This window comes from Pseudogymnoascus verrucosus, assembly GCF_001662655.1.
Source record: "Pseudogymnoascus verrucosus strain UAMH 10579 unplaced genomic scaffold scaffold_88, whole genome shotgun sequence".
Lineage (NCBI taxonomy): Eukaryota > Fungi > Ascomycota > Leotiomycetes > Thelebolales > Thelebolaceae > Pseudogymnoascus > Pseudogymnoascus verrucosus.
Window position 1 is genome coordinate 23863 of NW_017263739.1, and position 13059 is coordinate 36921.

The window sequence follows — 13059 nt, forward strand, 5'->3', positions numbered from 1 at the left end:
ACGCCACAGAACAAAGACAGGTCATGTGACTCGGAAGTCGCCACAGACCTCGTCCAATCAGAAGCGACCTTCATCGCTGTCAACCAACCAGCGAGAGACATTTGAGAATTTGAGATGCTTCCAGTATGTCCGCTGTCCTTGGTTACAGCTCTTCTGCGCTTACAAGCGGGGGTGGGTTTTCTCTACTGAAAGCCATGAGGAAACGAGGCTCGGTGAGCCAGTGGCAATAAATGGGCTCCTTGGATATGGGGCAAAAAGCACAGGTTTTCAGTCTTTAGTATCCATCATATTCATATTTATTTTCGCTCCAGGCAGTTCATAACACAAGAGTATCCCAAGCAACCCAAAGCCAACCCATATACTCCACCCTCCAATCTTCGTAAACCCGTGCAATGCAAACCCAAATCGCCTATAATCGTTTCTATACTTCCCTCCCCCTTCCTCAGTTCTCCTCGGTCCTCTCCTCCTTCTCGTCCGTGCCCACCACCACATCCTTTACAACCTTCCCAACGCTCTCCAGCTTCTCTCTAAACGGAACTGCGGGCGACTTCGCCTCCTCAAGCTCCTTCGCCCTCTTCTTCTCCGCCGCAATGGAAATGCGGTTCAGCTCTCCCACGAAGCTCTCTCCCCACCACGCACTCGTATACTTAAACACATACGACTCGAGCTTCTTGAAGTTGTTAAGCCGTTGCTCAGCATCCATCGTAACAGAGTCGTAGATCGCCTTCGCGAGCTCCTCGGTGTTCCATGGGTTAACAACGAGCGCGCCGTTCAGGGACTGCGCGGCACCGGTGAACTCAGAGAGAATCAGGGCACCGTGGCGCTCGCGCTGCGTGGCGATGTACTCGTAGGAGACGAGGTTCATGCCGTCGCGAGTGGAAGAGACGAGGCAGACGTCGGAGACGGCGTAGAGGGCGGTGAGCTCATCGAAGGCCACGGATTGATGGAGGAAGTGGATGGGCATGAATTCGATTGTGCCTTGGGTGTATGTTAGTAGGTTGCTACAGTATATATGACACGTTGGTGCTTACCGAATTTTCCATTAATTCTTCCAACGAGTTCGTTGACAACAGCGCGGAGATTTTGGTATTCCTCCACGTCTTCTCTGCTGGGGACGGCCACCTGAATCAGGACCACCTTACCAACCCACTCTGGGTTCTCAGTCAAGAAGACCTCCAGGGCGTGCAGTTTTTGCGGTACACCCTTGATGTAATCCAAGCGATCAACTCCAACGATAAGCTTCACCCCCTCAAACTTCTTCTTGAGGGCGTTGATTCGGTCAATAACCTTTGGCTTCTTCAGGCCCTCCACAAACTTATCCGGGTCGATACCAATAGGGAATGCAGCTACCGTCACGTACTTCCCACCATACTCGACTCCGTTGGGCGTAGTCCCCACTTCCAGTATCCTCGCACAACTGCTGAGGAAATGTCTGGCGTAGTCATACGTATGGAAGCCGATCAAGTCACACTGCAGCACGCCCATAAGCAGCTGTTCTCTCACCGGCAGAATTCTGTATATCTCGCTCGACGGGAACGGGGTGTGCAGGAAGAATCCAATCTTGACATTCTTCCTGGTGTCGCCGATTTCCTCGCGCAGCATCTCAGGGAGGAGCATGAGATGGTAGTCGTGGACCCAGATCATGTCGCCGTCCTGTACATCTTTGGCCATGGTCTTAGCGAAGAGGCGGTTCACCTGCTTGTATGCCGACCAGGCGGATTCGTCGAATGTGATTTCTCCGGGGTGGTAATGGAAGAGCGGCCATAGGATGGAGTCTAGAGATACGTCAGCATATAATCCGTAAGCTTTGGGCATAGCACTTACTCGAGAAGCCGTTGTAATGGCGATCTGCGAGCTCATCATCAACAAATATAGGCGTCGCGCCATACTCGTCTCTCAAACGAGTAGTCAAGTCCTCAACCTCTGCCTCTGGGACTTCCAGCCCAGGCCATCCGTACCATTGGAACTTGGTCGTCTTCGCCAAACCACTGAGACCTGTAACCAGGCCACCAGAGGACATGCTGAAGCTGTACGTTCCATCGTCGGAGCGCTTGATGGTTATAGGCAGGCGGTTAGAGACGAGGAGAAGGCGTCCTGAGCCGTCGTTGGTTGGTTGCAAGGCACCGCGCATTTCGACAGGTGGTGGAAGTTATTATTTGTTGATAACTCAAAGTTTGAGGAGCTTGCGCAGAAGTGCTCTGCTGTCGTTGAAATCCTATGCAGCTCAAACACAGGCCCAGTCGCTCGTTTGGAGGTTGCAAACGAAGCCCAGACAGGTACTTGGCGGGGTAACAAATATAGTAAGCCACAAGTTGCCTCAGCAAGTCACCCAAGTATAAGTCGATCTCTTGCTATTTGCAAAGAAGGTAAAATACTTCGAAAGTGACAGACAGTAGGTGTTGATATCGTTCGTAAGAGGTATGTGTATAGAGTTGTTGTTGGTTTCGTAGATTCGTTCGTTCGTTTTCCAAGTTGCGGCGCAAAGGGTATGATGATGTAGTTTCGTCCCGCACCGCAAATCACCCCAATCGCAGCCACGGAATCGAAAACGGACGGGGTGAGGGGCAGCCTAAACCCGCCTTGTGCATTTGAACTTGGCCCTTGTTTCTCTCCAACCACCACCAACCACCAGCGCCCAGCCCGCCCAATTACCGCCGAGGACTACTAACAACAGCAGCAACCAAGAAGAGGGAAAACCGTATATCGAAATGCCCCGGGCAATTCGGAGGATTCAAGGTTCATGAGAGAGAGGCATTCACATACAATTAAAAGCCGCAAAGTCAAGTTCATGGTTCCATACAGACGCTGCTCCGACGCCACATGTCTTGCACCTCCATGATCTGAGCACGGACTTGGCGCAAAACGCATGGTAAAGATTGCTACCCGATCAATGATGATGGCATCGCCAACTCTATTATTATCGCCCTGGGCAGGCATGTCCATTCGGCCCGCTCAGCCATTCATCCATGATTGCGGAGACCATTATATTATATACCGAGACGAAAAATTCTCGCGGGTGTGTTTTGGGGGGATGAGATATTTTAATTTTGCACAGCTGAAAATCACGCGTGGTTCACCGGAGAGAGATGCTTACTATGGACGCTGCTTGTGCGAGTTCTCGTCGATAAAAGGCTGGGGTCTAGAACAGGGATTTGTGAGGCCCAGAACAATGACCACATGTAGCCACAAGATATCTTCGGCCTATGGGCCAGCGAGGTCGTTACAAGTAATATAAAGCCGATATAATGCGATAGACCATCGCCCAAAAAATGCCTCTAAAGTATGTATTCCCATTTCTCAAAACCATTGTATGCTACGCTACCATCTCCAATGCAACATGCTATTGTATCCATCATAACCTTCATAATTCGTGTACACCAATTCTATAGCCACAGCAAAGCCAAGCAGCTACCCATCTTCACAATCACCGCCTCCTCCCAAACTTCCCTCCAGCCCTCCCTCCCTTCGCTCCCGAATTCTTCAGCTTCGTCCTCTTATAATTCGTATGCACCTGAGCCCCAACCTTCTGCCTGCGCCCCGTCATCTTCTGCTTGCTCCTCTTGTATCTCGTCCCTCCCTCCGAGGCCGTGTACTGCGTGCTGTCATCCGAGCCCGAGTCAAAGTTACGGACTGCCTTGTAAAGCGGTAGCGAGTCTGCCTCAAAGCCTTCCTGCGTATCTGGGACGAGAGTCGGGTTCTGTGTATCCCCATCTTGCGTATCATCCTGCCCATCACCGTACTCGTCATCTTCATCATCGGAGTAATTCGTAGGTGCAGCCTCTTGAGCTGGCGCTTTAGTCCTCACAGGCCTAATATTGACCTTCCTCGTCGTCCTCTTCTGGCCCTTCTTCTTGTAAACAGGAAGTTTACTATCCCTATCCGCAATAGCCTGCTCCTTCTCCCCCAGCTCATCATCCGCATCCTTGCCACCAACGTTATTGAAATCCAGATCCGGGAAATCGATAAACGGGAAATCGGTAAGCTGCTGGCTATCCCCGACCTGAATGCTTTCTTGTGGTTTCGGCGCTTGAGGCTTGGGTAATGACTGCTTCGGAGCAGCATTCGGAGGTGGCGGGCCACTCTCCATCTCTCGCAGGGCGTCAAGGTCGTCATCCAGCGCTTCTTCTTGCATCTCCCTCAAGCTCGCCAGCATACTACTCAACCCCCTAACAAGCGACCTCTTCGGCATTCTCGCTGCCGGCGGGGACAATACGTCAACAGCATCCTCACTAATAGCCGGAAGCGCAGCGATCCTGTTATCCCTTCGCAAAAACGATGGCGTAGAGAGATTCAGTTTCGACACAGAACTAGGCGTCAACGACGCCTGTCTGGTGCTCTCCTCATTGCTCCCCCGCCGGCGCTTCAACGGCGTCACAAACGTATCCAGCAAGAAGCGCTTACTGCTCGACAGCGGCGTCCTCGAATGCCTCGCCGCGCTCGGGGTGGCCATGATCCCTTCATCAGCAGCCTTCGACTTCCGCGGCGTCTCCTGGATGCTTGGGGCGTCGGAGGGGGCGGCTGGTTGCTTGAACGGCGATATTTCATCACCGCTGGGCATGGCGTCGAATATACCGAGGAACTTGCCATCTTTCTGCGGCGTGGGCCCGATGACACGGGGCTTTTGGGGGGTGAAGAGGAGGCGGTTCGCTGAGGGAGTGTCGAATGGTCCCGCTGTCGAAGGTTGGGGGTGTATCTGTGAGGGCGTCCGAGACTCCACGACTGCCCGTCGTTTAGCGGGTGTCCCAAGTGTATTGGAAGGGGATTTTCGTTTCGAGGACCGGGGCGCGGTAGTTTCTGGCGCTTTTGGCTTCGGTTTAGGTAGAGGTTTCGTGGGTATTTTGCCAGCGAGGATATCTCGAATTCGATTGTAATCCTTGTACTTTTGAGCTGCATCGTAGTGTCAGACCATGCATCATACTCAAGGAATGGAGCAACGTACCTATATGAGAGTTCTGCTTAATATCCTCCCTCCCAGCCTTCTGTCCATTATTCCCAGCCGCAAACTCCCTCTCCCAAACCTTCAACTCCTGCCTCAACACAACCGACTGCTCCGTCAAAATATTTCGTTCTTCCTCATCCATAATTCGAGTTCGTTGTCGCAGTAGCAGCGCTATCTCAAAATGTCACTCTTTCCCAGCCCTAACAACGGGCGGGACGCGACTAGAACGTGTAATGGCTAAAATTAGCGCGTCCCGGACCGCGCTCTTATCGTTATCGCCCTCCACCATAATTATCCACTAAGTCCCCCATCGCCCCTCCACCCACTCCCAATCTCCATGGACGACGACACCGCCACGAAGTCCCAGGTTCTCCAAACGACACTCGCCGAGATCACAGCACGCGCAGGCGCGGACGCAGATCCCCACCATACCGCAGAAGAATGCTGCGTAATATGCCTTGACCGCATCACCGAGGCAGCGCAGGCGTCGCCCTGCCGCCACGCGAGCTTCGACTTTATATGCCTAGCCAGCTGGTTACAACAGCGTAGTTCTTGTCCCCTCTGCAACGCCGAGGTTTTCGAAATCCACTACGCCTTCACGAACGAGACGGAGTACAAAATCTACGCGGTCACATCCACCACCAAATCCACCGCACCCTCCTCCTCGATCCCCCCACCACAACAGCGAAGCTTCCCCCATCGACCGTCAAGGCCGCGACGGCAGTACACACACACACCCACCCCAGCCCCCGACGACGCCCTCGCCCGCCGCAGAGCAGTCTACGCGCAGAACCTCTACTCCCTACACGTAGGCAGCAACCGGATCTCCCGCTTCCGCGATTTCACGCCCCAATCCCTCTCTGCCTCCCCCGAACTGCAGTCACGGGCGCGGACGTGGATACGGCGGGAGTTGCGGGTTTTCGCATTCTTACAGCCTACGGACACCGCGGAGGGCGAGGTCGGGGGTGCAACAGAGGGGGGGACGAGACGGGGAAGAGGGGATAATGCGGAATTCTTGCTGGAGTATATAATGGCAGTCTTGAAGACGGTGGATATGCAAGGGGCGTCGGGACAGGCGGAGGAGTTACTAAAAGAGTTTTTGGGGAGGGAACATGCGAGGTTGTTTTTGCATGAGGTTAGGGCGTGGTTGAGGAGTCCGTTTGCGAGGGTGGAGGATTGGGATCGGAATGTGCAGTATGCTGTGCCGCTTGTGAAGGTGGGGGATGGGGAGAGGGGTGGTGTGAGGGGTAGGAGGAGGGGGAGGGGAAGGGGGGATAGGTATACTCCTTATAGAGACGGTAGGGGGGGTGTTGAGGAGGCTAGACGGAGGTATAATCCGGATTGAATGAATATTAAATGAAAATAAATGTAATATTTTGAAGTTATTTATCTTGACGTATAATTTAGGAATAAACCATACATATTAACCCTCAACTTTCAATATTCATAGAGGAATATAATCCACACTCTACCTTTTAGAACTAGAAAACAGAACGACGAGTATTAATATCTAACTACCATTATCAACCTACCCATATCATTATCCTTCCCACTCCCAATCGGTCATGTGGTTAAAACTGCCTGGAAAATGCTATGACCTTCATAGGCCATATTTTGCCCTACCCCTGGAAATCCGAAAATGCTCCAATGGCGCAATGGTAGCGCGCAAGACTTCTACTAATGACTCTAGTCTAGTCAACGTAAATCAATCTTGAGGTTGAGGGTTCGAGCCCCTCTTGGAGTGGATTTGTGTCATTTTTTACATTTTTTTTTACAATTTTTATTGCCTATATTAATTACGTAAAACCCACCCCCTCTGTTTATTTTTGACGCAAAATCAAAAGAACAGCACTCAGCGTCGTCTGCCTACAGACTCACAATTCCCATCAATTTTTTCCAGCACCACCACCACCACCACCAAAATCGTAGGGTCTTGGCGGGTAACACAACCCGCTTAGTCCCACACTCACGGGTTCGTCTCCTTAGCGTCCACTTAGCGAGCACCAGCCTGACGGTCTAGAGCATAAACCTGTTCCTAAGGATAGAACTTCACCGTCCGGATGTAACGGACATACATTGAAGAAAGCCCCATTTATACTTATGTACTGTTATGCCTAGGTTGGTTGACTCGGGAACTTACTCCAGTCTGGAAAGTAAATACGAAGATGTAGCCAGCTGAATGAAGCCAAGCAAGCAAGCCGCTGCTGCTGCTGACACGAGAAGATTCCCTATCCCTATCCCGTAGCCGCTGGTTCTACCCATCCCTCGCATCACCAAGACTCTACCTGCACCGCACCGCGCGTCCCCATCCTCACATCCCCGTTCGTCTCACTGCATAACATCCGGCTTATCCATCCTAGATCACTTAATCCCATCCCCCCCCCAGCGCGCGTGGCGCCCAATATCCGCACAGACATCTATCTCCGTCTAGGATGTCGTCGTTCGGGGGGGCCAAGCCTACACCGAGACGGAGAGCTCGGGGGGGGGGAGGGCTAAGAATAGAGGTCTGGAAGGTGTGACTGGGTGTGGAATTGATAACGGGGGTGGGGGGGAGTAGGGAGTACAGAAAGTGAGAGAGGGACAGAGAGAGAGAGAATGGGCACGCCGGGGTGTTATGTCATCGTCGTTCTGGAGCTGGGTGAGTGATGGGTGTGGATATGTGGATATATGTACAGTACAGTACTCCGTGTCAGTACTGTTGTAGAGCTGGGTGATGGGTGTGGATATATGTACTCCGTGTCAGTACTGTTGTACATATGGATATCGGGCGTACAGTACGAGCGTACAGTACGAGCGTACGAGCGTACGAGCGACTACGCGTCTCACTCTTGGAAAAAAAGCTGACCGCGTCTCTGCCTCCCTGCCTCCCTGGCGAGTAAAGTAAATTCTAGGCGAGTCGTCCAGGCGCCGGCCATCACAGCAAAAAGCAAAGCCATGTCTCAGTCACCCATCACGTGATCACCGTCTCCTAAACTCGCGCCCTCACTTACTACTATCTGTCTTGCCTGCCTTGCTTGCTCTGTGGGTGGTGGAGTGTGAGGCGGACAGGACAGGGTGGGACGACAGACAGCCAAGAAGGGGGGAGGGCTAAATATAAAACAGGTAAGAGATTGACCTGTGGATATGCTGTGTGGTGTGTTGTTTATTGAGTTTTCGGATTCTCCACCGTGGAGCACTGGGCGGTATGGGATGGGCGGTATGGGCTTGGAAGTTCTGGATGCCGGGTTGGAGATGGGATTTTTTTTTGGCGAGTGCGTTGGTGTGTGATGGTGGTGTGTGTGTGGGTTTTTTGGGACTTGTGGCGCCGGAGTTGGGCAAGGAAGTGGCGTATTTTTAGTTTTTTCTTTGGTGTCTGTTTGTTGGGATAAGTTATGTATGTGTGAGCTGTTTACTTGAACTCTGTGTGTGGTGCTTGTTGATTGAGTGAAGGGCTACGAAAAGGTGGAGAGCTTGGATGGGGCACGTGAAGCGGGAATGGACGCGCCGAAGCCGGTAAAAGCTGTCGTTGGCATGTGTGATGTGTGAGTGAGAGGTCAGTACCACGGTTTGCCAGCTCGGCTTGCCCCTATAATCCTGTCAATTCTAGGGGCTGTGTATTACTGATGTGTATACTTGAAGCAAAAGTTAAGTCATCGAGTGGAATTGAGGCTGAGCAAGTTAAAGCGTTTTGTGCATTGTAATAACAGTTTTATCACTCATAAGTTGTGTACGACTGATTAACCCCTTCATTAACACTCGGGTATTAAAAATCTAGCATGACACAGACAAAACTCCGCCACAATACTCTCTCGCTGGATTTCGCGGTATTATTTTCTCGGGCGGTACGTACCCGCCGCCGTAACTGACAGGGGCACGACGCGACGGCGACGGCGGAACTGCAGGAACAGCGGACCCTCCCATTTTCTCGCACCGCGAGAAGTGGAGACTGGGCAGCCAATCGCCGACGAGGTAAACGGGCAATCGTGGCTGGATGGGGTTAGAGGGTGGTTTCCTGTCATTTCGCTTAATTGGGGGGGCTAGGCGGGATGGGGGGTTAGTGTGGGCATGGTGGTGTTTTGGTGTATCTGGTGTATCCGTTGTGTGTGTGTGTGTGCTTGTATCGGAGTGGTGATGATGGGGAGGAGAGGGTGAGGATGTGTGTGAGGTGTAACGAGAATGTGAGGCCTGAGGTGTTGGGAAGGAGTGAAACGGAACATTCCCGAGACGTGTCAGTTGTATATTTATGCTGGGGAGACCAGCGAAGGGGTACAAGGTGGCTGTCTTCTCTGTCTTCTCTGTCTCCTCTGTCTTCCCTGTCTACTCGCCGTCCACAGAAATGATAGGCACACTACGAGACACAAGTGCACGCCAGCGCAAACCCCTCCCAAGACACCGCGGCAAGAAATATGTCGATCTTTCAACTTGTATTGGACTGTATGGGACTGTATTGGACTGTTTGCTGTACTGGACTGTGCTGGACTGTACAGTACTAGGTGTTGTGCTTGGTCCTGTATGGTACAGTACATATTCATAGTCTAGTTTGTCTAGTTTGTCTAGTTGTCTAGTTATGTACTTAGAGTTACTGTGCATTTTGCTCTTGTGATGCAGGTACCTCCCCCTCCAGCGGTTATCTGTGGTTACTGTACTTCCTGTATTTTACTGTACTGTTACTGGCTTTTTTCGCCCGTTGACTTGCTAATTCCTGCTAAATTCCTGCTAATCCCCCCTCACTCTCCCTCCCTCCCGCGTCTCCCTGTGCCTGTGCCTGTGCCTGTGCCTGAGCCCTTTCCCACTTCCCGGAGGTACCTGATTAAAGTACACCACCACTTCAACACCGTACTTCCCCATCCTTTCCCTCCTACACACCCCCCCTGCCTTTCCGGATACTCTCAACTCACACACGCACCCACCTATCTCTCTCTCGGTCTGTGTCTGTGCCTGTGTCGGTCTCTCTCTCTCTCTCTCCTCTCTCTTCATTCATTCATCACGAAACACGACCATCATCGACGACATTCACCTTCCTTCATCCATCATCACACTCCCTCGTCTGTCCATCCAACTTGATCACCCTGTGTGATTCACGACATTCGCTTTATACCCCGTCGTCGACACTTGTCGATTCTTCCCACCGTCTATTCATTCCTCGGGTCCCCCGGTACATCGCGGCAAAAGGAAACAGCAGATCCGACAGATCTAACCAGAGAAACAAATCACGAACGGAATCGATTCCATCGAAGCGGCATCTAATTTCGCCCATCGACCGGTATTTTCAAAAAAGGGACGAAAGCCAGGACAAAGAAACGTCCTCTGTCAAAGGGTCTAGCGTCACGAACCTCGACCCCATCGAAGCGTCATTAGGGTGGTCGACGTCCATCTCGACATCAAAACAACCAACAGTGCTGAATTCCCCGTCATCTTCGAGGCCGCGGCCAACATCAAATCCACCATGCTCTTCTCATCAGTTCTCGCTCTTGCCGTCGCGCTACTCGGCCCGGCGCCCGCGGATGCGTTCGATATTATAAAGGGCGACTGCTACGATTCTCTAGACGGATTCGTCCATGGCTTCAACGAACAGTGGCAGGCGGCGTCGGCATGCTCGACTCATTGCGTGCCGTTGGGAAAGCCGGTGATGGCGATTAACGGCTCCGATTGTTGGTGCGCCGATACGTTACCCGCGAAGAAGCACAAGGTGGACATCTCGAAGTGCTCAATGGTGTGCCCCGGCTATGGCCAAGATATGTGTATGTGACTTTGCTTGGATATTGTCGATATCATGCTGACATGAAACAGGCGGTTCAGAAGATGGGAATTATTTCTCCACATGGAACGATGGCCTTGATAAGACTATCAAGAATGCAGATTCAGTGGCTGATAGTTCTCCTTCATCTAAAACATCACAGCCAGCCGAGACCACGGCAAACAGCCCCTCTGTGGTTACAAATTTCGTCGGAGGTGAGTTCTTTCTCAGCTGTCCCATTCGCCGAATTTTTGCTCACACGTCTAGGCCAAACTGTCATAGTGACCCAATCACCCGCAGCCAGTAAAGACACCGGCAGCTCAGGCCCAAACGTAGCCGGCATCGCCGCAGGCGTCGTTGTCGGCGTAGTCGTCATCGCCGCAGCGATCGGAGGGATGTGGTTCTACCTGCGTGCCAGGAATCGTCGCGAGCTGGAGGACGCACACAGGCGCCAGGCGGCCATCAACGCCTTCGTCAAGTCACCGAGTGACGCGCCCGCATTCGACACCAGACTCGAGCCAGCTATCATGCGTAGGATGAGCGCCGGCAGCATCGCGGATAACCAGGACTACTCGAGGAGAATCCTCAAGGTATGTGCTAACCTTACTCCTCAGTCAGCTATCTTGGACACGTGCTAACTATCTGCTGCAGGTCACGAACGCATAAATCCGCACCACTGCAGGGCAGTGGCAGGGCCGAGCGCTTCGAATCTCACGACAATGACTTTGTATTTCTCTTGTAATCGCATGCGGCCGTCAACCTTTTTCCTAATCCGTCTCCCGCCCGCCGCCCACGTCGAAACCCGGCATATATCGGACTTAACCAGTTGTCTCGACTTCCGATAATAGGTGTGCTTGGCCGATGTCCAATCTTCGAATCTCCGACGCAACATCTTGCTCTCATATCCAGTCACCATTTGTCACACCGCCTCTCTCCACTCTCTGTCCGCCCTTTCTCCTGATCCCTTCGCACCCGCCATCACTCCTTCGGCGTGGATTCGGAGGGATAGGGGGGATATACAAGGCTCGGCTTGGCCTCCTGAGGCTATACATATTATGGGACTTACATTCTCCCACACCACCACACTCTTTGACACGAACGACACTTCGAGGCTACCTGTTGCAAAATTCCAACGACACCCCCCTCCTCCACCACCTACCGCTCACAACAATATAGGGCGGTTGGTCTGCTGGCTGCGGGTGTCACGACGGTGATTGGATGGATTGTGAATTGTTGGAGTATTTTCGAACGGATGAGGGACAGGGCATGAGGGCATCTAAGCTCTTGAACTTTTTTTTATTACTCTTTTTGTTTTTCCGTTTCACGGGTTGGCGTATTGGATTAGGGGGTTGGGTGTGGTGTGTTGTTGTACGAGGTTGTGTGAGTGAATGCCTCTTGGGCTGAAATGGGAAGAGGGTGCGAAGGGAACGGATAGGATTGAGAGAGGAAGTTAGACGGTAGTGTGGAAGGGTAGATATGGAGAGAAATGAATGAAGATTTCAACCTCTTGATTTTTGGAGTGGACTTGAGCGTGTTTTAAGTGACCTGACGTGGTATAAACACGAGACTGTGAACGACGTAACATGTCACGTGACCATAGAACCGTTTGCTCAATCTCTCATATAGATTTGTTAAAGTGCAGCTTGTGTTTATAGATTATTAGAAAGGCAAAAGAATAGGTTACCCTATATAATACTATGTAAAAAAAAATGAAATACTAGTATAATACTAATTGTAGGTAGAAGTAGGTTGCGTTAACTTAACACATATATTGTTATAGCTAAAACATGTAACCTATAGGCTATAAGATATAGTAATAAGGTAAAATAGCTTACGGCTAATTAGCAGTAGGAAATAGGCGTAGAGACTATAAGTAGCTTAGTTAATAAGGGCACCTTTAGGAAAAGGTACCTTTTTAGAAAGGTACCTAGTAAAAGGAAGGTGCCTATTAAGAAAGGCACCTATGTAGAACAGGGTGCCTCCTTAGGAAGTGTAAGGCGGTCCTCACGTGATGGCACGTGAGGTGCCACGCCGAAGGCAGCCCTACGGTGGAGCTGTCATTCGGGTATAGCCCGGTTATTAGGGTTCACGGTATAGGAAGATATATCAGGGGCTGGAGCCTCAGTGGAGGACTCCAGTCAATAGTCGCTGTATTTACGTAGACCTATTGTGCTTACTGAATACGATACCCTCCCTGCCTCCTGACCTGGTTCCCTGGACTCCCGTGAGACCCTAGGCTACGCTTTACAGGAAGGCACCTATAGGAATTAACACCTATAATAAGTATAGTACCTCTTATAGGATATACATGTAATTTAGATTAATAGGAATAGTAAGAATAGTTAGAGAGTCTACTATTCTAACTATTCCCTTTAACATAACACTACTATATAAGTAGATAGAT

At 51.4% G+C, this 13059-nt stretch overlaps 4 protein-coding genes and 1 non-coding gene across 5 annotated transcripts; 3 read left to right on the plus strand and 2 right to left on the minus strand.

The window, feature by feature from the left end:
- Positions 1–273: 273 nt before the first annotated feature.
- Positions 274–2442, minus strand: TPS1 (Trehalose-6-P synthase/phosphatase complex synthase subunit). Its single transcript, XM_018280006.2, has 3 exons — positions 1825–2442; positions 1032–1775; positions 274–978 (listed from the first exon to the last, which is right to left on the minus strand). Exons 1-3 carry the CDS (start codon positions 2129–2131, stop codon positions 443–445), a joined length of 1587 nt encoding a protein of 528 aa, XP_018125140.1. The 5' UTR covers positions 2132–2442; the 3' UTR covers positions 274–442.
- Positions 2443–3100: 658 nt separating this feature from the next.
- Positions 3101–5285, minus strand: SLD2 (DNA replication regulator sld2). The gene is made up of 2 exons (XM_018280007.2): positions 4940–5285; positions 3101–4887 (listed from the first exon to the last, which is right to left on the minus strand). The coding sequence occupies exons 1-2, from the start codon at positions 5079–5081 to the stop codon at positions 3425–3427; spliced, it is 1605 nt and encodes a 534-aa protein (XP_018125137.1). The 5' UTR covers positions 5082–5285; the 3' UTR covers positions 3101–3424.
- On the plus strand, positions 5007–6284 carry VE01_10614 (uncharacterized protein; the record flags this gene model as incomplete). Its single annotated transcript, XM_018280008.2, has 1 exon — positions 5007–6284. The coding sequence occupies exon 1, from the start codon at positions 5277–5279 to the stop codon at positions 6282–6284; it is 1008 nt and encodes a 335-aa protein (XP_018125139.1). The 5' UTR covers positions 5007–5276.
- Positions 6285–6579: 295 nt separating this feature from the next.
- Positions 6580–6683, plus strand: VE01_10615 (the record flags this gene model as incomplete). Its single annotated transcript has 1 exon — positions 6580–6683. It is a non-coding gene; the product is annotated as a tRNA-Arg (tRNA).
- A 3681-nt stretch (positions 6684–10364) lies between these two features.
- Positions 10365–11321, plus strand: VE01_10616 (uncharacterized protein; the record flags this gene model as incomplete). Its single annotated transcript, XM_018280009.1, has 4 exons — positions 10365–10659; positions 10709–10870; positions 10923–11245; positions 11307–11321. The coding sequence occupies 4 exons, from the start codon at positions 10365–10367 to the stop codon at positions 11319–11321; spliced, it is 795 nt and encodes a 264-aa protein (XP_018125138.1).
- Between the last annotated feature and the right edge of the window lie 1738 nt (positions 11322–13059).

Excerpts from the sequence above, each read along its gene's own strand:
- TPS1 (XM_018280006.2), bottom strand. The coding sequence starts at position 2,131 with ATGCGCGGTGCCTTGCAACCAACCAACGACGGCTCAGGACGCCTTCTC. Across the intron at positions 1,776-1,824 it reads CCATTACAACGGCTTCTCGA|ACTCCATCCTATGGCCGCTC; the intron begins GTAAGTGCTATG and ends ACGTATCTCTAG. Across the intron at positions 979-1,031 it reads AAGAATTAATGGAAAATTCG|GCACAATCGAATTCATGCCC; the intron begins GTAAGCACCAAC and ends CATACACCCAAG.
- SLD2 (XM_018280007.2), bottom strand. The coding sequence starts at position 5,081 with ATGGATGAGGAAGAACGAAATATTTTGACGGAGCAGTCGGTTGTGTTG. Across the intron at positions 4,888-4,939 it reads TAAGCAGAACTCTCATATAG|CTCAAAAGTACAAGGATTAC; the intron begins GTACGTTGCTCC and ends ACTACGATGCAG.